This window comes from Neopsephotus bourkii, unplaced genomic scaffold (genome assembly GCF_033783945.1).
Source record: "Neopsephotus bourkii isolate Nb327-2 ecotype Australia unplaced genomic scaffold, CSIRO-AGI_Nbou_v1 NB_1637, whole genome shotgun sequence".
Classification (NCBI taxonomy): Eukaryota; Metazoa; Chordata; class Aves; order Psittaciformes; family Psittacidae; genus Neopsephotus; species Neopsephotus bourkii.
Genome location: NW_026902112.1, coordinates 747,036 through 772,536, shown reverse-complemented (window position 1 = coordinate 772,536; position 25,501 = coordinate 747,036). Strand labels below are relative to the sequence as shown.

Genomic DNA, 25,501 nt, shown 5'->3' with positions numbered 1-25,501 from the left:
AAGGCCACAGTGGGACTGAACTAAATATTTCTAGGTTTGATACGGAACACATGCATACTAACTGCATGCAAGCGCTCATTAGATGTGTATCGTGGCTCTCAGCACAACAGGGTTGAGACTTTACTTAGTGTGTGACAAAAAAGAAAGTAATGTATTTTTTTCACATTCTACAGTATCAAAGATGACACTTTGTTTCTGAATCACTTAAAAATACTATTTAAATATTCCAGTTAGAATATGACAGCAATAAAATGCAGGGTTCAAGTCGATACTGTTATAAATGTTTCTTACATTGTCATCTAATGTATGGTATGCAATGCAGGTGTTTCCTGAGAAGCTGCCTTGTGTGGTGAAAAGAACTGCTGCTAGTGCTGGTATAATGTAAATAAAGGGTGGGGGAAAGAGAGGGAGAGAGGGAGGAAGGATAGCAGTCACCTTTTTATTACCCAGATGGGTTCAAAGTCAAGCTGCATATTTGTCTGCACAAATTTGTGTTCACTGCAGCAATATGTTACCAGTGATGTGGTTAAGGTTGACTTTTTAAATAGTGAATGTTAGAGTGGCTGCTTTCTATGGTGGTAGTAAGATGATATTTTTCTTGAACTTTCTACCACTTCACCTGTATATAGATAATCCCAGCTTGCCCCTAAAAGTCAGTTCATAACTGCATGTTCTCATGTTGAAACTTGTTTTATAAGGATCTCAGGCTTCTTTAAAATGATCAAACTGGATCATTTGAAGTGTCTTCTAACGACTGCCGTTCATTGAGCGTACTTGCTTGATTGTTTTAGGGGAAAAAAAATGAAATTTATTTCCTGAGGGGAAAGTCCTGTACAAGCCATGCGTAGCTATGCTTTCTTGAAGCAGGAAGACAAATCTTTATCTGCAGGAAGACCTTTATAAGAAATGGAATTCCAACATTTCAAACACCAGCACAAACTGTGGCAGTTTGCCTACGGTAGTGGGCCACCTAGCTGGTTGTACCAAAAGCAGGCAGCAGCAAATAGCCAAACTGTCCTATGGTGAGCAAGTTCCAAAATGGTATATTTTCTGTTTGAAAAGTGTTCCTCGGTATACAGTCTGTAAGCCTACAATGCCTTCTATGCTTTATAGCAAAAAATCTTCCAAATGAGGGAATTATTTTTCCACTCCTTTTGTCTTCTGGTGAAGGAATTCCAAGCAGCAATCCCTGACCTAAGTTTGTTGAAATTGCAGATACAGTTGTTTGCTCCATTTCTTGTGTTGAGAATGGGGTACAAATTAATCACAAATACACCCTTTTTTTTCCTTGGAGTTTGATATTTGAAATGGTGTTAAATTGCTCTAAATGAACTAGCACAGATTGGCATGAAATGCAGTGATGTTTTTGTCTTAAATTTTTGTTTAGCTCTGCTGGAAGAGAAGGATTTCACTCTGTTGAATCTATTGTTAGCCAGCAGATGAGTCTTAGTATTGGTGATGATAGCACTGGGAGTTGGTCCAATCTAAGTTTTGAAGATGAACATCCTGATGAGAGCAGCAGTTTTCTTCATCTCAGTGACAGGTGAGTTAGTGTAGTTAAACAGTTATCTTGACATCAAATAACTTGACATCAGCTGGTTTTCTCATGGGGCTTGGAGGAGAAGAGATTATTTTGTCTTCAACACAGAGTTTTTTATTAAAAATGTCTCTAATACTATGTTTGTGTTTTCTTACAAAATGTTGTTACCCATGAATGTTCATACTATACGCTCTAAAATATGTGGAGTGTACATTGTCATTGATGTCAAGGAGTCAACATCAAGTAAAACTGCTCATATATAATTTAGGTGTTAGCAAAAGATGCAGGCATTTTAAACACAGCCATCATGTGTTAAATACAACTTAAATGTACTTTTCGTAAATTGGGCTTGGAAATACTAAAACTTAATCATTGAGAATGTTTTATGTAAATTCATCTGTTCTTGAAAGCAAGTAATAAGAGCTTAATTTGCACAAGGAGCTTGAACACAGGTTTTTCTTTCTTGAATTTGTAACCTGTTCTAACTGATGCTAGGGGAGTATTTCTGTACTAACCATGAGCTTACAGGTGTGTAATACTGGAACTTACATGTTAAGGGTAGTAAATTTTTCCACAGAGCTTCTCACTACATTTCCCCTGGCTGATGGAAAACTAACAAAGATTAGAATGGGAATTGTAAAGAGCTCCAGTGTCTCTCCCTGTCGCCAGGGAAAATTGCATGGAGAGTTGTGGTCTGAATTTCTGTGTAAGGAATATATAAGGAATGAGTGAATTTAAGACTATTTAATTGATATACCACTTATGTTATACCACTTATGTTACTGTAAAAAGTTCAGCATTTCTGTTGAAGAATAGCAGAAATGGAGGAGAGCTTTTTTTCTTTTTAGTTAGTACTTCCAGCATCACTGAAATTAAAGAAAATATGGGACATATGCTTCGTTATGTAATGTACGGATAGGTTATTTGGCACCAAAGTGAAACTGCTTGCTTAAATGTCTACAGTATTTTTAATTTTGCTTAACTAAATATTTTAATCAAACCACTACTGTAATTTATCACTTACATAACTGAATAATTTTGTAAGAAAATACATTGCCTTAAAGTTATTTTAATAAAACATATCTGTTGAAGGACTGAAAATAAGTTAGCTGTGCATGAGGAAATTTAGGCTGTCGGGAAGAATATTCAACATATTGGCAGTTAGAAATACTGTAAAACATAAAGGTTAGGTGATGCTGGGGAAAAGAAAAAGTATAAAAAAATTGGTTTAATGCCCATTTGTTGTTTGCTTATCATCCCCAAAACATATTTAAATGAAAATAAGGTGATTACTGTGCAAAAAAATCTATGTCTCATTAGGAGAGGAATGACATTAGTTAGCATTTTACTTAGAGAAGGGGAGGCATAATTCAGATAGCATGGTGTTGACAGAAGAAACTGGCATGCACCAATTAGCCAGGTAGTTGTACAAAATTAGCTGTGAATCGGTAGCAGCACATGTGTTCGTGTTGCTGAGGTTTAGCAGAGCTGGGATTACTGCCCTGAGTAAAAAGATATGGGGTGAGGGGAGATCTGTAACAAAACAAGATTCAGTAATAACACCATTGTGTGGTTTTAATCTCAGCTGGCAACTGAGCCCCAGTGCAGCTGCTGGCTCACTCCACCATGGGATGAGGGAATCGGAAGAGTAGAAGTGAGAAAACTCGGGGGCTGAGAAAAAAAGAGTGTAATAGGATAGAGTAAAAGCTGCACATACAAACAAAAGCAAGGAATTCATTCACCACTTCCCATGGTCAGGCAGATGTTCAGTCATCTTCAGGAAAGCAGGGCTCCATCATGTTTAGTGGATACTTGGGAAGACAAATACCATCACTCCAAATGTCCTGCCTTCCCTTGTTTTTTCCCTTTTTCTTAGCATTATATGCTGAGCATGACGTCACATGATATGGAATATCACTTGGGTCAGTTGGGGTCAGCTGCTCCTGGCTGTGGCCTCTCCAACTGCTTGTGCACCCCCAGCCTACTTGCTAGTGAGAGGGTGTGAGGAGCAGAAGGGGCCTTGACTCCATGTAGGCACTGCTCAGCAATAACGAAAGCATCCCTGTGTCAACGCTGTTTTCAGCACAAATCCAAAACAGCCCCATATCAGCTACTGTGAAGAAACTTAACTCTACAGCAGCCAAAACCAGCACAACCATTTATGGAAAACTGTTATCATCAAAGAAAACAAAAAATTGCATGGCTGTGATGAAGATTTACTTCATTTCCTCTTTTTACTATAGACTCTTCTATTAAATAGGAAAATGCCATTCAGTCATAGAGGGGGTGTTCAGTATGTTGAACATTTGGGGGTTTGTTGGTGGTTTTGTTCCCTCCCCTCCTTCCCTCCTCCTCCCTCTTATGGTTAGGACCATCTGTTTAGAAAAATACTGCGTTGATTATATGTAAACCATGTCAATTTGAAACATTTAAATGTATTACCAGGTAGCATTGTTCCTCTGGCACCTATTTCTTAATGCAAGTGGCTTCCTTCTGTCTAAGAATCTGTCAGCAGTCTTGCTTGTACCATCCTTGAGGTACTAGGTATCAGCAGACTAATTTGTTTTTAGTGCTGGTACAATATAATTAAGTGGTGTAGTAGACATTAAGCAAGTTTTGTTTTCCCTTCCCCCAGTACTTTCCAGGCTGTTTGCAGTATTCAGTGCATATTGGTATTTGCGACTCGTTTAGCTGACATTTTGAAATTACCTTCATAATAACAAACCTAGAGATTCTATTAGTGATAGCTGAAATTGTTTTGGAACGCGGGATCATAATCTGGAGAAAACAACACGACAATACAAGCTTCAATGATCCAGTACAATTTACCTTGCTTTGCTTTATGTCAAGGGGGAAAAAAGACAGTTTTTTTGTAGTAGCTCTGTTGAAACAGTACATGCCCTCTGCACCTGAGATCGATGTAAAAATTGTACTTCAGTGCTTCACAGAGTATTAAATTGTGTGTAAACAAGAGACCAAGACAGCTTGGAAAGAATTATCAAAGCATGATCTCTGCAGTTCCATTTGAATGGAAATAGGAAAGAAAGTTCTCTTGGTAAAGTTGGTTCTGCAGGGGAATGCCTAATGTTAGTTAGAAGTAACATGGTCTTACGGTTTCTCTGCAGTTAATGTGTAAGTATAGGCACAGACATAGGCTTTTCTGTTGGGTGAATCAGAGCATCCAGGTTAGGTTGTAATTCAGAGCAGAGGCTTCTTGCCTTTGACTGTATGTGCATAATGCAGAATCTCAAAGCAGATTATCTGAGTTACAGTTTTCATATATACAGTATATATATCTTTTCAGTATTGTTTTTCCTGATGTGTAAATCCCCCCTATTTTTAAAAGATCAAGCTTGTAGAACAATTTCACAATTAAAAAAATTTGTTGTAAGAATTTCTTCTCATCAGGCTGTTGGAGATCACTGCTGGATTTTTGGAATGATAATGGGGGGCTGTTACTTGTGCAGTTGTCTTCACAGTGTATAATTCTATGAACTCTTAGTCCTTAAGCAAATATTATAGTTGCAATGCATATTCCTGTGAGTAATCATATTGAAATTGTTGGGCTTGTATTATACGAGCGAGTAATGTGTTTAGACCTGACGACAGAATTACTGCTAGCACTGATCTGGAAAATTAATGAGTGCAAATGAATGCTTCCACCTGTGTACTGAAACTTACCAGTTTTGCATTATTGTGCATATTGCTGCCTTGAATAGCACTGACAGTCATGTTTGTACTCTGTTCAGCAAACCTGTTCGGGAAGTTTCAGTGCTTTTTCATTAAGTGTCTTGACAAAACAGCTCTAAGGAAAATGAAGGTTGTAGTTTGAGCTATTGTTCTTTTCTAGTTCAGCTGTGTTCTCTTCTTCTCCTGGCAGTAATGGTAACAGCAGTAGCTGGAGCAGTCTTGGTTTAGAAGGGGATATGTATGAGGAGAATTTATCCTTTCCAACATCAGACAGGTTGGTTGAGTTGAGAAATATAAACCAGATGGGTTCCTCATAATTAATGCATGAAATCATCATTTTGAAAAATGAAAATATGCATATTTTTATGCTGATAAATTATTCAGACTCTTCTCACGTACTCACAATATGATTTTTTCATTAATTAATCCATACTGAATGGTTAAATTTTGCTCTGCTAAACTGATTAATGTGTTCTGCTTGCAAAATGAAAGGTCCCTTTTGTGCATGTTCTTGCTTGCAGTTTTACAAGTCTTTAGATTTACTTTTCCATGCCAACTAGAGCTTGCTTCCTACAGGATTTCTGATTTTTCCTTTATCTTGTGGAAATTTTCAAAGTTGCTTGGTAATTGATTTTGGTAGAACACTTTCAGCTTTGAATAACCTAGACCTGTGACATAAGATGGCTCAGCCTTTTCACATATGAAGCAAAACTAAACTATCCTCCTTAATAAAAGTACGTTTTCTTCTTATTTTAAAATGCCTTTATATTGCAGTCCTTTTTAATACCTTCTCTCTTCTCCCTTTTTTTCCCTAAGAGCAAATCTTATGAAGTTGATGATAAATCTAATTCCAACATGAAATGGTGTGAGAAGCAAGGCTTCTTTTCATGATCACTTCTTAATTCTTCCATGATCTTCTTGTCCTTAAACTTTCATTACAGTCTTAGGATTGGCTGCCTTTATTGTGCATATATTTGATTGCATTCATGTTTATGTTCTATTTTTAAAATAGTGATGGAACAGAAGATAAAGATGAAGACTCCAAGGATGCTGTAGAAGGTAATGTCAGTTCCAGCATATCATGCTGTTCTTGACCTGTGCACTCTACATGAATTATTTTATTAGTTCTTTGCATCTATAGTCTGCAAATCCAGGTGACAATCCTATTATCTGTATTTATCATAATGCATGTCAGGCAAGTATATTCTTGTATATATTCCTGTATATTCTTACATTGATACCCTACATACAGCTTTTAATGCACTGAAATTTACAGCCTTTGGGAAATGCCAGTCTCTGATGCTCACACTTTGCTTAATAAACTCTCATCAGCTTGTTGAAAGTGTAAATTTGTATGCATAGAATAACTTCTTTGTAAAATATCTGTTAAGGAGCCATGGCAATGCATCTGCATGGTTATGTTTGAGATACTGAAGAAGTGATTCAAACTGACTGTATTAGCCTTGGGAGAGGAGTCATGAGAAACGATAAAAACCTTGGATTTGATACATTTTCTATAATCTCTTCTGTTTTAGTATATATATGGGCCTGTCCAGAATCTTGTTACAGCTTTCTGGTTCGTAGAAGATGTCTGCACTGGTTCTGGTCTGACTGATGTGCCAAAGGTTGTTGATTCAGATGGGAACAGCCTGAGTCTGTGAGGCTGATTTAAAGATGAGCAGATGTTAGAGCAAGTTGTGACTGAGCTTTTCGTTGTGTTGGGTATATTTTAAAAAGGAGTATTTCAAGAAACCTCTGCTATCCTCTGTACAGAAGGTATTCAGTCATGTTGTGCATCTTTAGTCTTGCTGTAAGCAGAAAGTGGTTCTTTCTTTAGTTTTTCAGGGTTCTTTTGTTTTTCAGGGTTTTTTTTCTCTTTTTTTTTCTTCTTTTTTTCAAGCTCCTGAGTAAATATATGGAAGTGAATCACATGTCTTAATTTTATTCTTCTTAAATTCAGATCTGACTATAAGGTTAGAATGAAAACTAATTTTTTGAGTAATTTCCTCCAAATAATTAATTTTTTTTTTTTTTTGGCTTTGTAGGTTTCATTCAGGTTATCAATATACTATTGCTTTCTTTTGGTCTCAAAAAACCTGTAGAATCTCAAGTGCTCAAGTTGCGTGATTAAAATAGCGCTTGATTTTATTTCTTTACACAGTTTAGGTGTCTCCTGGAGTGCAGCAGACTGTTTTATACTATAGTTTATATTAAGGAATTTTTAGTGAATTTTTTCCAGTTTAATTTCTTCACCGTTTCACTACTGTTTTGAAAAGACTGTTTCTGTTACTTTCATTGTTGGACCGTTTAAAGAATATTATAGGTAGAAAACCTGCATACCTGGTCTTGCACATTTGGAAGCTCTGTTCATATAATACCTGGAAATGTCTGTCTTTTTCTAAGACATTAGAACGTTCTAAGCACGTTGTTCACCAAAGAATTTGAAACAAAGCCTTGTTATTGCCAAATGTACATCTGTTTTATAAGCACGTAAAAATTTCCCAGTCATACATTGCCACAATGCTTTCCATCCACTAAGTGTCATTAAATTTTTGATACTTGGTTCTTTCGCCTATAAAGATCTAAGATTTTGGGGGTCCTAGAAAAATAGTGTTATCATCCGAAAGCACACTTATGTTGACCATTCCACTAGATCATTTTATTTTTTACCTCCTGGGGGAATCTTTCATCTTGCTTAACTTTGCCAGTTAGGACTGAATACCTTGTATACGTCAGTTTTCATAAGCTTTATTGGAAGAGTAGTGAGACTAAGATAAACTGCACATGAACATATGTTTTTATCGTGAACATATAATTCCTTTGTTCTAGAGAGTTAAGTCCAGAAGAAGAGACTTCTAAAACAACTTGGAGAGCACTGCGTATATGCTTAGTTGATTCTGAGAGCGTGATAAAGGATTACTGGGGTAGCTGGATACCAAAATTCAGTGTGGGAATGGAAGATGACAGTTTTCTCTGTGTTACTAATGCAACTGTTCTTTCAATACTGTGTTAGGTTTTGGAATTAAGCTGTAAAGGAAGCATGGAAAAAATTGGATAGGCCTCAGTAAAAACAAGCACTATATAACCCAGAGGCAGTCTGATCAGTCTGCTGTACAGGAAGGAATTCTGAAATGCACACTTTAACAAAAAATTAGTAGATGAAGGCATAGGAAAAAATAGTGGTTGGAGATGGAAACGAGTGATGGACAATGTGAGAGAGAGACATTGCTGTTCAGTTTATGAAGGGCTGTTTTAGATTCCTTGTACTTTGGAAAGTTTAGATGTCTTTTAATCCTCAGGTGTGTTTGCATGTACCTGCATGATAAACAGTATATGAAAGTACAGAAACACTTCAAACCAGCATGATGTTTTTCTTTCATATTATCTGTGTGTACTAAATCGAGATTTTTAAGATAACACAGTCTAAACACTAACAGAGACTTTTGAAAAAACTTGAAGCTATAGATTTGATGATTTTATTTTTAATACTAGGTTTGGAGCAAATACGGAAGACTTTAGCAATAGCGAATATTGATCTGGAACCAAATCTAGTAGACCCCCAGCTCAGAGCAGCACTTCAGTGGCTGGCAGCTTCTGAAACAGAGGTGTCCAATCTTCACTTTCGTGACACTGCTACGAGGGAATTTGCCTTTGTAAGTACTTGGGTTTGATGGGTTGTGGGGAAGAATTAGCTTCATTTCTGTTTGCTGTGGTACAGCAGCTGCTCCTACTTTATTTGCCACTCAGTAATAGTGAGATACCACTGTTGAGGTAAATCAGTATTTAAACCATGAGAGGTCAAAGTGGAACAGCCAGTTTAGCATATACCATTCATAAACCAGCATTAATCAAAGATGAGTTAACTTGTGAAATAAGTTATTTTCCTTGTTTTACTCCAAATGGGATACAATTACAGCATTTTTGTTTCGTGAAAAATATATCTTTCCCCCCCCAAACATTTTTTTAACTTAGTATTTAATGAATCTGAGAACTTCGTCATGCAAATGAATTTCTAAATTAATATGTTCTGCCTCAGGTTTTTTTACTAGCAAATGCATGTTTTCTTATTAAAATTAGGTTCTAATTAAATATTACATATGCTTTTATTCCGGAAGCAACTACAACCAAAGCTATTACAGAAGAAGGTTCAATTTAATTTTTAGGTGCCTTTATTTGGCTTTATAGATGGAATTAAATATGTGACCAAAGAGAAAGCAGAAGTTTAAAGAATTAGGCTTTAGCAATTCGGGGAGGGTCAGTATTTTGGTACGTGTACTAACCTGAGTATTTCCATCACAAACATAGAGGAGAAACATTCCAATAAATCATAAAGATTATTCCTCTGTGGCTCCACACCAAACTGCACATGACATGACAATGTGGCATTTATTGCATTTGACCTATTTTTTTTTTTTAATCTTCTACTATGGAGTTATTTTAACATTACCTGGATACTGAAAGGCTAACTGAAAAGATATACAGGCATTGCCTCAAATGATGAGGTCAATAGAACTGATAAGTTATCAAAAGATTCTTATTTTGTGGCCTGGTAATGTGAAGAAATGTTAATGTAATGCCATTAGTATGTTTTTAGTAAATAAGAACTTGGCAAAACCAACTTCACATGCGTATTAGTTTATTACGGGCAGATGCCAGCCTTATGAAGTTTAACCATGCTGAGTGCAAGGTCCTACACCTGGCTCGGAGCAATCCCAGGCACAGCTGCAGGTGGGGCAGAGAAGAGATTCAGAGCAGCCCTGTGGAGAAGGACTTGGGGGTGTTGGTCAGTGAGAAACTTGACATGAGCTGGCTTCAGTGTGTGCTCGCAGGCCAGAAAGCCAACCGTATCCTGGGCTGCATCAAAAGGAGCATGACCAGGAGGTTGAAGGACGTGATCCTGCCCCTCTACTCTGCTCTCATGAGATCTCACTTGGAGTATTGGGTACAGTTCTGGTGTCCTCAGCATAAAAAGGACATGGAACTGTTGGAGCAAGTCCAGAGGAGGCCCACGAGGATGATCAGGAGACTGGAACACCTCCCATATGAAGATAGGCTGAGAAAGTTGGGGCTGTTCAGCCTGGAGAAGGCTGTGTGGAGACCTCATAGCAGCCTTCCAGCATCTGAAGGGGGGCTATAGGGATGCTGGGGAGAGACCCTTTATTAGGGACTGTAGTGATAGGGCAAGGGGTAATGTGTTTAAACTTAAACAGGGGAAGTTCAGGTTAGATGTAAGTAAGAATTTTTTCACTATGAGGCTGGTGAGGCACTGGAATAGATTGCCCAGGAAAGTTGTGAATGCTCCATCCCTGGCAGTGTTCAAGGCCAGGTTGGACAGAGCCTTGAGTGTCATGGTTTAGTGTGAGGTGTCCCTGCCCATGGCAGGGGGGTTGGAACTAGATGATCTTAAGGTCCTTTCCAACCCTAACTATTCTGATTCTGTCATAAGGAAGGTAAAGTTTGTTCTTGGTTTTGAAATTTAGCATTGAGTCTTCAACTTGGTGCTTTCCAAAGATCAGATCATCATTTCTGGAGAAAAGGGAAGTGATTGGGAAGTAGAGGTCAGTATGACAAAATAGACTCCCAAACTTAGATCAGTGTGTGCACCTGTGGTGCTTAGTCACTATAGACTTGTGTTAAAGAGTGTGAAGGGTGCCTAGAGGTCAGTCCAGATCATACCTGGGCTGAACTTTCCTAGGAGTGGCTTTTCCCTTTCTCACCCAGAAGAAGAATGCTGGCTATACTGGCTACGCTGGCTTTGTTTTTCTTTTGCCTGTGTAACTGTGTGCTATACGTATTTGATCTCAAGAGTAGGAAGTCTTGCATTCTTACTTAAAATAACTCAGAAAATTGGGAAATGTGTTTTGGGCAAGTCGAAATACATCCCCTGTGCTCCTTTTCTGGAGGCTGGTATGTTTTAGAATTATTTCAGAAATATGTTTTGTTGTAAATAAGTTCTAGCGGAGTGAAGTTCATGCTTTCATAAACTTGAATTTTAATTTTGAGAATACTTTTCTCCATTTCTGTTTTTATTTGAAACTTCTGGTTTCGTCCTTATATTCATACGTTCCTTTCCTGTTGCATTTTGTAAATGCCTTAACATAAAGAAGAAAATACTTCACTTTTTGTTATCACGTGCCTGCTCAGCATTCTCTGAAGTTCTTTTGATGTAAATGAGTTTGGTTTAGTGGCTACACTCATTCTGACCTCATGAGTTCATTTTGCAGTCTTTTGGAGATCGATTAATCTATATCATGCTTGTCATATGTGAATTGCAGCATTGCAAATACTCAGGCAAAATAGTGGTGGGACCCACAAGTGTTAGTAGTAATCTCCTTTGTGTGTGTGTGTATGAGAGACTGACCTGTATCTTATACTGCAACATAACGTAGGACAAAAAACAGATGGCAGGTGCCTCTTTTTCTTTATTTATTTTTTTTTCCTGAGTCTCTCGTTCTTCTGCCAGCTGTGTCTTAGTAGATTTCAAAACTATGATGCTACTGTTTGACCCAGTGCCTGAAGATACGCAGGAAAGATGTTATTAGCTGACTGTGTGGCTGAACGCCACTATATCTGCTCTCATATACGGAGATGAGCATTGTAGAAAATAGCAGTGTCTATTATCTATGCACTCCTAAAAATTATAGTATTTTTGTACTTGAGACTTCTGTCATAAATAGACACTGAGCTGACACGTAAAGATAAAACAGAAGACCTTCAAGCATGTAGTAATCATGCTATCCTGAGAATGTTACAATAGTTAATTGATTCACTTAGGTTTATGGATTAATTTTTAGTTCTCCAAATGCATTATGTTAAAATGAATTCGAATCCTGTTGTTCCCTGCCCCTCCGGGTGGCAGGGAAAGATTACCTGGATTTTATTCCATCCCATTTCATAATTAGAATCATCTCTGACCCAAACTGGGGATTTTGTATTAGGAATGGTCATTGTCAGTTCTGTCACTTGTGAAGCTAGACAAGCACCTCCAGAGGGCACTGCAGCCCAGCAGAAAACTGAACTGACCTCAGTTTACTGGTTTCTCTCCAGCAATGGGGTTTTGATTATCTCATAGGTACTTTAGTAAGTACCTCAGTTACGTGGGGAGCAGACCTGGGCTTTAGATCACATTGAAAACAGTAATTTTCACTGTAAGCAGTTAGTGGGTTCTGGAAGGGAGGAAAGGCTTGTGTTGGCTGATTGCAGCAGGGTAATGAGCCACTGATGTGGTTGTGTAAAAGACAAAAATACCCCTAGCATGTACTGGGCAAAGTACTGCTTGCTGCAAGTGGGTATGAACTCTTACTTAAGGATACATGTTATTCTCAGGAAGGCAGAAGGAAGAACTTACCTACCTATGTATGAAACAAAAAAAAGCTAGAACAAGGAACCAGTAAATTAGAAACTTCTTTGAGAAGCCTGACAGGGTGGATATTTAAGTGCCCAGATTAAAAAAACATACATATGCAGTTTTTAATCAGACCTCATCTAGATGTTTTAGGATTACTGATGTCTGTTTTGAGTAAACCCCAATATTTCATTTGTCTGTCAGTAAGAAACAGATTGGTCAGCTAAAGAAATAGTGGGAATGAACTTTGAACTCCAAATTAAAATATAAGGATTAGTAAAGCCAGATGCCAGCTCTGTCATCTGACCATCATGGTATCTTCTTCTTTGGACAGAATTTTTATACTGTATTTGCTGAAGGTCTTTGGATGTTAGCCAGACTTGCCTCTGGCATAAGAAAAATGGCTATTCTTCTATAACCAACCATTGACAAAATTGCCTGCTGTGTTCTTTAAAACATACCTTTTGTGCTCTCTTCTGAAATTCACAAAAATAACTACAGATTTGAGTCTCCTTTTACATAGAAAACATGTATTTTTGTCACTCAAGAAAAGTGTTCAAGGATACATTGTACTCAGGATTAGAGAGAATCTTCTTCGTTCGTGCAAATAAATTGTTTGCTCAAAATATTAGTTGTTTTATGCATATTTTCATGTCACATTTTTGTCAGCCGCCTTGTTGCAGCTGCAACGTCGCCTAAGTGAAAAAGCAGACAGAGATTGTCTTCATTTTTTTAATGGAATTTCATATTGCCACTTAATAGATCTCCTAGAATCATAGGACGGTTAGGGTTGAAAAGGATCTTAAGATTATCTAGTTCCAACCCCCCCTGCCATGGGCAGGGATGCCTCAACCTACACCATGTCACCCAAGGCCCTTTCCAACCTGGCCTTGAACACTGCCAGGGATGAAGCATTTACCAGTTCCTTGGACTACCCATTCCAGTGCCTCACCAGCCTCACAGTGAAAAACTTCTTACTTACATCTAACCTGAACTTCCCCTGTTTAAGTTTAAACTCATTACCCCTTGCCCTATCACTACAGTCCCTAGTAAAGGGTCCCTCACCAGCATCTCTATAGCCCCCTTCAGGTACTGGAAGGCTGCTATGAGGTCTCCACGCAGCCTTCTCTTCTCCAGGCTGAACAGACACAAGTTTTTCAGCCTGTCTTCATACAGGAGGTGCTCCAGTCCCCTGATCATCCTCGTGGGCCTCCTCTGGACTTGTTCCAACAGTTCCATGTCCTTTTTCTGTTGAGTACAACAGAACTGCACACAATACTTCAAGTGAGGTCTCACGAGAGCAGAGTAGAGGGGCAAGATCACGTCCTTCAACCTGCTGGTCATGCTCCTTTTGATGCAGCCCAGGATATAATTGGCCTTCTGGCCTGTGAGCACACACTGATGCCAGCTTGTGTTCATTTTCTCATCGACCAACACCACTTCACTGAAGGTTGTTTATGGCAGTTTTTAAACTTAATGCATAGAATGTCATGGTAGGGGCTATAAAGGGCAATAAAATTCTACAGTTCCAAAGGATAAGTAGGATGTCTAAATTTTGTTTGTTAAATGGAACACTGGCATTTGTCCGGAAAGGTACAGAGAATAAAGTTCATTTGGGTGGATGCTGTTGGAGTTTTGATTTTGTTGGTGTTGTTTATTTATATATGTTTTTTAACTAAAAGGGGTTTTTTACTCCTAGAGAAATTTGCAGATTCATCCTTGTCTTATGATAGACTTTCTTCCATATAAAGCTGAACTTGACAAATAAGCAAAGGAAGATTTTATTTTTTTTTGCTTGGATCCTGGGAGAAAAAAATGTTTTCAGCTACACTGATCTCTGCTCCCAAGTGGTAGTTTAACTTAATCCTCACCTTTTCCTCTTCCCCAAGATGTTATAATTTCCCAACCCTGGAGACACTGTTTTCCTTGAGGGTAGCATCTGTGTCACCCAAACCACACTATATGTTGTGAAAGGAAAATCCACATCCTTTTATTAAGACTGAGTTTTGTCTTTTTATATGTGCACTATTGGCATGGGAGGGGTGGCAAATGTCTTAATCTTGTGTTTAGAATTTCCTGTTTTCTGCAGTCTTGATGAACCACAGACCTCATACCTGTGGCACCACATCATTTGAAAATGTTGCTCCCTCCAAAAGAAAGTTTTGTGAAAATTGCCCTAAAGAAAGATTCTTGCGGAAGGTTTTGTTTTCGTAGATGTGGGAATAACGATTAACTCATTACAACTGATCTCTTCTGAGCTAACATTTCAAGAATAACTTCTGTAACTGCTAATCAGGATGTGCCGGTCAAAATATTTTGCTTTGTGTTCCCCTGTTTCCCCTTTAGCTTTCCAGAAGACTGCGAGAAAGAGATTGGAAAGTTGGAGATCTCTTGCAAGCTGTGCTGAAATATTGTGAAATGATAGAGAAGGCGTCTGATGGAGAGCAAGCTCCAAATAAGTCTTTGGTTGGATGGCTTCTGGAAAACATCTGAAAACTCCAAAGATGTAGCAGTCTTCACTTCATTCCTCTTTTTAAAGGAGACAGGAAGAACACAGAGATGTAAAGTATAATTCAGCTAATACATGTTCAAGTAATTGTCAGCATTCAAAAGACGTTGAGGTGAAAGTCAAAATAGCTGTGCTGTGCTTTGTAATACTGTGTACATGGTATGTTTATTCAGTCCATAATCGGTATTGTCTACCCATGCATAACTTGTATTTACTCCTGTGTTCAGAACATTGAAATATTTATGGAAAGAATCCCTTGTCTATGATAGCAGTTCAGAGGAGACAGTCTTTGAGACATGATATTCAGCATTCCTGATGTGCCAGGATAGCTCTTTTTCCCACATGTATGTGTGCTATATTCACAGTGGGACTAGGAGCACTGGTGTTCTGCAAGAATCTGTTCTGGAATACCTTGCTGCAGACAGTGGAAAAAAATCACCAACATTGGCCAGGTGTTATGTGCCCAAGGACACTATTGCCAGGAATAGAATCGTGACCTACCCAAATAGCCTGTTAGTACAGCCTGGCTTCTTATAAAGTTTAATTTTATGTGAAGATGTGTGAGTCTGCTCTGAAACTGTTGAGGTGCAAATACGTGTTCCCTGTTGTTGACTACTATAAAGCTTGTAACTTCTGGTAGAAGGGCAGAGTGGGTTGCTGAGCATAGTTTCATACATAACTCTTCAGCAAGGTTCCTGAAGCTTGCCAGTCAAGTTTAAATTGCTAAATTTCTTACTGCAGCTTTTTGTCTGCAAGAACTTTCATGCCATTGATTCTGTGTTGAAGAATTTGTGTATTGGCCTCTCACGTAGATGTGTTAAAAGTAGCAGAAACTTCTGAGGATTTTAGCCATCTTTTTTGACTAGTCTAATTCTTTATTTCTTAGCCTCCATATAGGAATTTTCTTTGCAGTAATAAAGAGAATTCTGTTACTCAGTGAACACTTAGGTGTTTAGCAAAGAAAGCTGATTAAAACATAAAGGGGAAATTTCTTGCAAATGGCTTTTTAATTTTTCTCAACTACCTTCACTGAATTTTTTTAAAGGTGCTTTTAATCAAGTCTTTTTAGCAGTCTAATCTGGTTTTCTCAGCAGCGCTGCTGACTTGCCTTTCTCTCTGAAGGGAAATCTGGATCTTTACATATCCTGTGGTTTGCAAATGTTTTTTGGGTTTTGCTTTTGTGTTTTTTTTTTCAACACATCCTTTGAGAGAAGAAGGCACTTGCTGGTAATTACAAGGTTTCCACGTCAAAACTGGTATCACTTGAAAGAAATTCATGGAGTCTTACTTATTTTGGATGAATAGAAGCATCTTAATAGCATTTTTGTAGAAAAATATGATGTTGATGGTGCACAACCTTGTGATCTGAAGCAAGGAGAGATAATGTCTCTGAATCTACTAATGAGATTTAATGCATATGTACAGTTCTAATTTCCCATCTGCCAGATCACTATGAGGTGTCACAATGGTAAACTCAGGAGCACTCTCCTTGCAATATCTTTGTGTTTCAGGAAGGCATTCCACTGGTCTTTTTACGGACGCTTGCCTGGTTTTAGGCCTCATTTGTCATGTGGATTTCTGCCTTGGATCTCACAAAGTTCATCTTTCTCACAAAGTTGAAGATTTTTTAATGGTTTTGCTTATGCACATACACATGTGCTTATACGTGTATGTATGTGTATGTATATGAGATATCACCAAAATGAACTTATAATATAAATTTTTACCACTAATTTAAAATTCTGTTATGTTCATTGTGTATTACCTCACTTCATATATCATTTCATGGATTGAAAGCTCTATGTATGCCATCTGACAAAAAAGACCAAAAACCATTGCAAGGTCTTTTGTCTTGTTATAGCTAATATAATGCCAGGTGTCAGGAATTGTTTCTCTCTATAGCCCAAAGTAGTTTGGGGGGAAGAAGCCGTCTTAATTCTCGTATTTGGAAGATGGGGCTAATAACACATATTTTTGAAAAGGTGTACAAAGTTGTTAGGATCTACCCCCCTCTGCATTCCTTGTTTTTTAAGGTTGACTTTCAGTGTTGTTTCAGTCAAAATTTGGGAACCAGACTCTGGCTGTAACTTCTACCCTTTAACGCAGAAATACTGTACTTGTACAAATTTACCATAAAATTGAAATATCAGGAAAATAAATACTCAAAGCAGTGCCTCAGGACTAAATTTTGCTCTGGGTTTTGGACCCTTCCATTCTCACCAAGTGGAATTTCAGGACATGAGGATACAGTAGTACCAGTACAGTGTTTTGTATATGTCCAAAACCAGAGAAAGGTCCTGAAGGCACTGCAGGTGTACAGAGCCGTACATTAGAAAAAAACACACCAAAAGAACAACACCACAGGAGCAGCCATTTTTTAACTGATTCATACAATGTGTTGGATTTTATAAACTTGGTGACGTGGTTTTTCTTTTTAATTCTCTGGAGAAAAGCAGCAGATTGTGTGATCCCCTGAACTTAGAACTATTCAAAAAGTGAAGTAGGCAATAATTGCATTAAAACTTATTTTTATAAATGGAATCTTGTTTTCAGACTGGATCAAATATATCACATCAGTTGGTGTTATATTAAGGAAGAAATTGATTTATTAGCCTCTGAGGAAAGTGGCATAGTTTCCAAATTTACATGGGAAAAATGTGTTAGAAAATACTTTTATTTTTACTTAAACCAAACCAGTTTTCTCTAAAAATTGTTTAAAGCTTATTCTGGGTGGCTTGATTTTTCTCCTTGGGTGTCAAAATTGGGATAGTGTTAAACTAGCCTGGCAAAATTGTTATGATTTTGTAATTTTAATAGTTTTTGGGAAACCTTATTCTGGCTGTATCTAACTGGTGCTGTCTGCCATATTAGTGTGGAAGCTGGTTTTTTTTTTTGCTAATGCAAGTCTTAAATTATGCTATTACTGAGTTAATTTAAAACTCCTGGCCACAAACACAGAAATGTAAATGAAAAGTGTAGAAATATGAAGGACCACATTTTGGTCCATTTAAACCAGACAACTGTGCTTTGTAAACAAATGTAGGAAGGTAGAGTTCATTTCATCTTGCGTTTTTTCTGATGGGAAACCTGACCTGGTAATTCAACTTTTAAGTTGAGGGAAATGTATACAATGGTGTTCTGGTTCCAGAAGACTCTGTTGCTAGCACTTCATAAATACACTCGGTGTTCTGAAAAATGGAAGTGTTCAGATGAGTTGAGAGATTCTGTAGGAAAAGCACTTTGAAGTTAGTCCCTCTAGAAATTAACAGTTGAAAGTGGCCATATTTAAAACAGGTTTAAGCGTTCAGAACGTAAATAATACATAAATTATATGTACATAAATAATACAGAAGTATGCATAAAGCCTTAAAATAAAACCCAAACAAAACTCAGACCTAGATGCTAAAATTAAAGAGGATTTGCTGTTTTAAAATAAGAATGTGAAGAAGTAGCTAAGGCAATGTACTTAAATGCCATTTGTGTAGTATCTTTGTTCTTAAGTTTTAAAAGATTGTGTAAGGTTTTTTTAAAACAACCAAAAACCAAAATCTCAGCAACCCACATTCCGAGACTAATGAGGTCTCTCAAAAATGGTATCAATTTTAAGTGTTTCATTTTCTAATCTATCTTTGTCTGGGACCTTTTCTATAAAGAGACACTTATGGTTGGAGATGGGAACACAATAAGTAGTAAACACTGTCACCAGCGCAACCCCCCCTAGTTTTACACAATTGATTTACAAGATTCAGGAATGATTTCAATGTAAGAATTTTGGCTTTTCAGCAAGAGCCACTACTGTCGAGCATTTGCTGTGCTTGAGCTCTGAAGAGGCAAGTACAGAGCCCAGCCACTGTAGTCACTTTATTTTGTACCATCTTTGTACATTCCTGTTGTATAGCTGGAGTTGTAGTTTTAGAAGGCCTTTGTTCTGTTGTAATGTCTGAATAGTATTTAATACTAAAATTTATTATAATTTGCTGGAACTGCTGCTTGTTTGTGCAGTGTTACAGTAATTCACAGCCCAGTTAGTGATGCAATTGTATACCAAAAGCAGTTTGAATAACTATAAATGTTTATGTAACTGTACTCAATGAATATGAAGGTCTTGTACTGTATAATGGTGACGAGTTTTGCCATTTTAGTAATTTAACTATATTCAGTTTTCAGATTATGAACTCCAGGTTGCACTAAATTTGTGCTTGTTTTAGCAGTGGCTTAAAATAAAACACATTTCACTGGCTTCAGGAGCACTGTTATTTCTTTTAAATTCATGGAATACTATTTTTCTTTTCAGCTAACATTGGTCTTGGTCAGTGGTTGCTTGAAGAATGGTATAGTAAATAGTGCATCAGTAGATGGCATACTTCTTACAGAATTAACTTGGTGTACAGGAGGAATGTGAGAACATTGTTGTACCAATTTTGGGTTGAAAGGTAAAGCCATAGTTCCATTTACATGAAGTAAGGCATTGTTTGGGTCCTGTGAGGAGAGATTGGGTGAGAAATCCACCCTAATACTTCAACACAAGTAGGGTGAAATAAGTGGTTTACCTCAATCTGAACTTGCCTAGAAACTAGGTTAGGGAAGTTGGATTGATATTTCCATGTGGACTGAAGTTGGTCTTTGGCACATTGATCAGTATTTGGGGAACCAGCATAAAAACCAGCTTGAGTGTTCTGGACAAATGCAAGCATACACTGCTAATAAAAATTTTGTATGAATCATGAAGTTTCATACGCTCATTTAGAATCCTCAAATGTTTTGGTATCTTGTGGAATCTATCAAACAACATATTGTCTGGTACCCCAAAATAGTAATGCTGAGCAGAGATATTGCGCACAGATACGGTTTCTAAGATTTAGAAGAGCTGCTACTGCAAATAGCAAATAGTCTGAATGTTTTTTGATGAATATGGTATGAATCTACTAATCTCAGCTGGGTTTCATTTCAGGAATTAAGAAATTTTTGCTGAAGCTACTTTTAATCCAGCAAGCATGCACAATTCTTTTTTTGCAGTGGTTTAAAGGAGTTTTCTGTAGTTTTACTTCCAAAAGGAGTGTTCTTTTGTTACATTACCCTGTTTCAGGGATTTTCTTTTGTCTCACATTCAATCAGGTAGAAAATACATGTTAACTGAATCAAGTAAACATTTACTCTTAAAATATTGTATAGCCAAAAAATGATGGGTGGCAAGTTTGGGAACAAAAAAGGAGATCTTTGTGAAGGGGGAGAGGATATTCATGTGGAAGATTAGTCTGAGCTTTTTTCTTCCTGCCTGGACTTTATTTTTCTTTCTTTCAGCAGTCTGGTTCTGGCTGGCTTTATTCAACCACAGAACAGTATCCATGCACTTTGTTTAACCTTGGTGTATTAAATTGAGAGTTAAGTCTCCAGCTATTCTGTAGTCTTCGCCCAACATGTGTGCTGCTCCTGCTGCTGTTGCTCAGACCTATGTCTCACTCCATAGCCTGAGCTTCTGGTGTGACTAAATTCTGTGCTGGTTACTGCTCTGAGCCTCTGATTGGAAGCTGGCTACAGAAAGTGAGTCATGCCAAGGCTGAGGAAATGCACCCAGAGCACTAACCTTACTGGTTATTGAGCACCATATTAATCAAATGCTGTCTCTTCCCCTGCTGTTAAGGCAAACCACAAAGCTTGTGACTGCTTGGGGCAAGGGAACTAACCATGACAAGCATGAGACTATGCCTGTGGTCAAGGTACAGGCTATCTAGTCCATGACCACACAACACCTTTCCACGGGAATTGCAGACTGAAATTGGGCCCTTTATGTAGTCCAAATCCATAGGCTGTCTTGCCTTCGTTCCTCCAAAAGTTGCTACTGTTTCTAGGACTGTGAAGGAGCTTTGTGTGTGTATATGAGTGAGTTTGTTTTGGTTTGTTTTTAATGAAGAATGGGAAAAGAGAACGTTTGTACGACTCACTTCACTTGGTTTCCTGAAGCTCTAGTGCTTAGGCCAGGAATAAGATCAATATCAAGAAAAGAAATTGTGTGATAATGTGGTATTTTGTTTTTCTGCCATTTGCCGTTGTAGCCCACTTATTGCCAATCTCTTACTTTGTACAGCCTCCACCTAGTGTGACTTCCAAGTCTCCTCCTACGCTTTTTGTGTGGCTGTTGGTAGTTTCTGCTTTTTTCTGACCCTTGTCCACTCTTGCAGCATGGCTCTTCTCTTCTGCTTCTTTCTTGACCCTACTCTGCTGTCCTGATGTGACTTCTGGCCTTATTCTTGGCTGGTGGAAGTGGTTGAAAACCAGCAAGGGGAGTCTTCTGAGCTGGGAGACTATGGAATAATGCTTGCCTACCAGAAATCATCAAGCAGTGAAGAAGAGCTAAACTTGCTTTTGGCTGAGTTTTTCACTCCTGTAGGAAAGTAATCTGTGGTTGCTTTGGTTTGGAACACAGCTTGCTGCTTGCAAAACCCTTAGATTTTATGCTGATCTGAAAGCAGCTTTTTAGCTGATACTGAAGTATAATGTGACTCTAGCAGTGTTATTCGTGCAGATGTGTATTCAGTGTGCTGCATAACAGCAGCTTCCAGACACAGGCAGGGCAAAACCCATTCCTTTTGAAAGCCGGCAAAATCCAAGTTGTCTGTCACACATCAGGTCTCAGTTTAGATGGATAGTAACTTTTACGGATGGACAGTCTCTGTTTCTGAGAATAACTTGTTTTCATAATTATTGCCCCATAATACTGTACTCTGAGAAGATGCTGAAGCTGATTAGATCAACCACACAAAATGAGGCGTACTATTCATGCTGCTACAAACATGCTAACATGGTATGGACAAAAACACAACAAAGAGCCAAATTCTTGTGCTGGAAGTTGCAGATTTAGAAGAGACGAATAATGTATCCCTAGGAAACTAAGATATGACTCTCTGGAAGCCAGCCTGTTAAAGGTTACCGGAAAGTTGTTGTGTAGAGAAATTGTGTCAACAAATGGCAATATGCAGCTGTCCTGTAGAATGCAACTCTTTGCAGTATGTTATGCAGTATGTATCAGAGAGGAGTTAAGAGTTCACAGCTAAATCTATTGGAGTTGAAAGGCACTGGGCATAAAAGAGGTTCCAAGCTAACTGTTGCAGGGCTGTGAGATGTTTAGCTAATATTTCTGTAGCAACAGATCATACATATTTGTCACCCTGTTAGGTCACTTAATTTGAATATAAATTAATTGCCTGCCAACTGCCTTCTGTTTGTAGGTCCAGTATTTAAACACATACTTGTGTCATAGATTCAATATCTGTTTTTATATTTGCAGTATTGGACTGAAAATGACGAACACTCCTTGTATTTGCCAAATTCCCCAATAGTTAGCATTTTTCTCATCCTTCCAAATATAATAAATTAAGTATTTTACAATTTCTTATTCTTTAATATAGTTTGAAAATGGTGTGCCTCTTCAGGCAAATCCAAAAATCATTCAGATACTGCCCCAAACTGGTTTGCAGGTAGTAAAGCCCTCATAAGCTGGAAGATGAACACGTTGTAAGAGAAATACCCGTGTCTGTTTTGGAAACCTTTCTGTGGTGAGTAGTAAGGATGAAATGTCTCTTCCTGTTCTAGATGATGACTTACGTTCAAGGTAGTAGCAAACCCGTGGCTATTTGGCCAGAAGGTCTCAGAGTTCCCAAAGGTAACATGAGAAATGCAAGGATTTAAAGTTGCATATGATGGTATCCTCAGTATTGTTTTCCCAAGATAAACATTGGCATAAAAGCCAGAGCAGTGAAGAGCGCACTAAGGTGATTGATGTCTATAGTGTTACGCTTGGCTGGAATAAGGGAATACTCCACACAGCTCTGATATGGGACTCCTGGCAGTTTTTTGGGTATGTGTCCTGTCTTATGCCTCTTTGTTTCTCATTTTGTGAAGCTGACTGAGACTTTCTGCCCTTTGCACAGGGAGCTAGTAGGAATTGTTTCCCTCTCCATATGAAGGAGGAGTCCCCTGCCAAGCCGAATTTGATTGATGAGGCTCCAGGGAAACAGGACATGAGCAGAGGGAGATGTGTGAAAAATAGATGTTAACAGGCATGTTAGGAGCTGGTCATGGATTAATTGAGGTGCACATAGCTAATTCAACAGCTAATTAACCATCTCTTGAGAAGACCTAAAGTAACCATTTCAGAATTGCAGTCCTCTCCCACTGAGAATGTACTGGTTATAGAATGCCACAAAATTGTAGTTTCAAAGGTAAAAATGTTCTTTATGTTTGAAAGAAAAAATAATACTGTAACTATAGTTATATAAATAAATGGGTGCTATTTCCTGCTTGGTGTATGGGAGTTCAGATTGAAAATGCTTCCTGTTAGTCTTAAAATGTGTTCTAATGCCTAAAGCTCCTTGAGAGAATGGTTCTTCATACACTTGTGAGCAGAAGGGAGGCCTTTGGGATGGTACTGAAGCACGGATACTGGCAACAAGGAGATAAAACCATCCTGGCTGTGCTACTCACCTGGCAAATACTGTGTTCTCAAGAAAGCCACAAAAATGTTTTGAAGAAAGCAGCATAACCACTCTCCTGCTGGTGGTTTGGTGAACCTCACGAGGCGGCCCACAATCGGATGTCAGCCATACTTTCCAAATGGCAGTTGGGCTGGTCAGTGGTTTGACATGGAGTGCAGCCAAGCTTGTGCTTTGGCTCCAGGTAACCCCACCACAACCTGTTTATAACATTTGTTCTTTTTTAATGCTTAGCACTGCATGTGTTGGCTGAGCTGGACCATCATAAGCACCTTTATGATGCGCTACTGTATACAAATTGCCCTGAGCCATCTTAATCTTTCTGTCTGGACCTCATGTAAATGTTAAACCCTCATATTTTTGCCCTCATTGAAATATATACTTTTGATGCTATGGGCTTACATGGTGGTGAACTTTGCCAGGTTTTCAGTGAAGGCCAGTATGTTAGATTATAGTAAATGTAGTGCATGCTTCTTTCTGTAGCTTGATAGCTGTAATTTGTTAGCTAGAAATGCACTGTTACATACATACTGAGGTTTTGTGGATTTCCTGGCTTCGTTTTTACAATGAGGACAAGTGATTAATCATGTAACATGTCTAGTGATGAGTGAGTACGTCCGGTCCGGTTCTTGTTGTTTTATATTACTCTGTTTTTTTGTACCTCTCTAGTTTGTACATGGTTTTAGGCTAATTCTGCTCAAATTTAATCTTTGCACTAATCACTGGTAATCCAACAGACTTTTAAGGAGAAATATGACACAAAACTAAGACTTTAAAATGTGGAAGACTGCCTCTACTCAGATTGGTTGTTTTGGAGTTATAACCTCTTGGTAGGTAGAAGGTTTCAAATGTACATGTCTCTTACATTAAGGGTGAACAGACAGCCCTGGATATCCAAGGTAAAGTTGTGCTTTTTGACATCTTAAGAAGCAAACCTTTTCTATCAAATCCTTGCCTGTGAGATAGATGCATCATTGTTTTCAGTAGTCCTAAGTGAGCTTCCTCATGTTCCACCTGCTTCCCAACCTCACTTGCCCTTGAAGAAAATACTTTGTACCAAAGCAAAATCAGAGAGTCTCCACATTAGCATCCTCCCATAAGTAATGCTCAGGGGCCATATAGCCTCGAAATATGGATTAATTTTTATTTTTATGCTTTGCATCTACTTTTAATCACTTTGCTCTAGAAATTACAGTAAAACCGGGCTCACAACTGAGTTTACTTTTAGAATTCTGCTTTGCTTTAAGACCCTGTCACCTTTCTCCTCACCATGGGTAAGAGCAGCAATTCCAGATTATTACAAATGTCACAATTAAGGCTGTGATTTCAGTGCTAGATATAAAAGAAAGCACATATTTACCCAGCTGTGAAGATGACAGTGGTGGGTTTCTGCAAAGGGGATTTTCCCATTTGATTAGTGTTGCAAGAGAATGAGAAGAGCAGTTGGCTGAGAGGTGGATGAGGTTACCCACAGGCACCACTGGTGCACTCAGGATGGCTCGATTGCTGCCTTGCCGCAATATGGGTCAGTGAAAAGGCGTAGATTACTGGAACAACAAAAAGGTGTTGGAGCTGGGGAAATCTAAGTGACAGCAAAAAATAGGCTGTCAAAGTAACATATATCAGAGTTGTAATGCAAAACCAAACCCAGACAATTTTGCTGTAAGGTGAGTGCTCAACAATGGTGGAGAAGGAAGGGAGATAAACAGACAGAAGGGAGATTCACAGTTGCACAAAGCTTTTGGATTACTTGGAGAGATGCGTTTGTATAGACATCAGAGATGGTCACAGTCTACGTATTTCAAAGCCAAAACTGAATGCTAAAGATTTTAGTACTGATTTCCAATTAGATAGTTATTTAAGCTGTGAATTCATTCTTAGTTACTGGAAAATCTTTTAAGCCTTAGTTACTGACTGTTGCTAAGAAC

The 25,501-nt window shown here is 38.2% G+C and overlaps 1 protein-coding gene across 4 annotated transcripts in view; it reads left to right on the top strand.

Moving 5' to 3' along the window:
- AKAP11 (A-kinase anchoring protein 11) overlaps positions 1 to 25,501 on the top strand; it is a 430,499-nt gene that overhangs the window by 26,393 nt on the left and 378,605 nt on the right. For 2 of the 4 annotated variants that reach the window (XM_061374262.1, XM_061374260.1), the window contains 5 exons: positions 1,388 to 1,543; positions 5,421 to 5,504; positions 6,243 to 6,289; positions 8,723 to 8,883; positions 14,922 to 19,324. In XM_061374262.1, coding sequence (XP_061230246.1) covers positions 1,388 to 1,543; positions 5,421 to 5,504; positions 6,243 to 6,289; positions 8,723 to 8,883; positions 14,922 to 15,068 — 595 coding nt within the window. In that variant the 3' untranslated portion in view covers positions 15,069 to 19,324. Of the gene's footprint in view, positions 1 to 1,387; positions 1,544 to 5,420; positions 5,505 to 6,242; positions 6,290 to 8,722; positions 8,884 to 14,921; positions 19,325 to 25,501 lie in introns of those variants that run through there. The other 2 variants (XR_009728594.1, XM_061374261.1) reach the window with 2 other exon arrangements.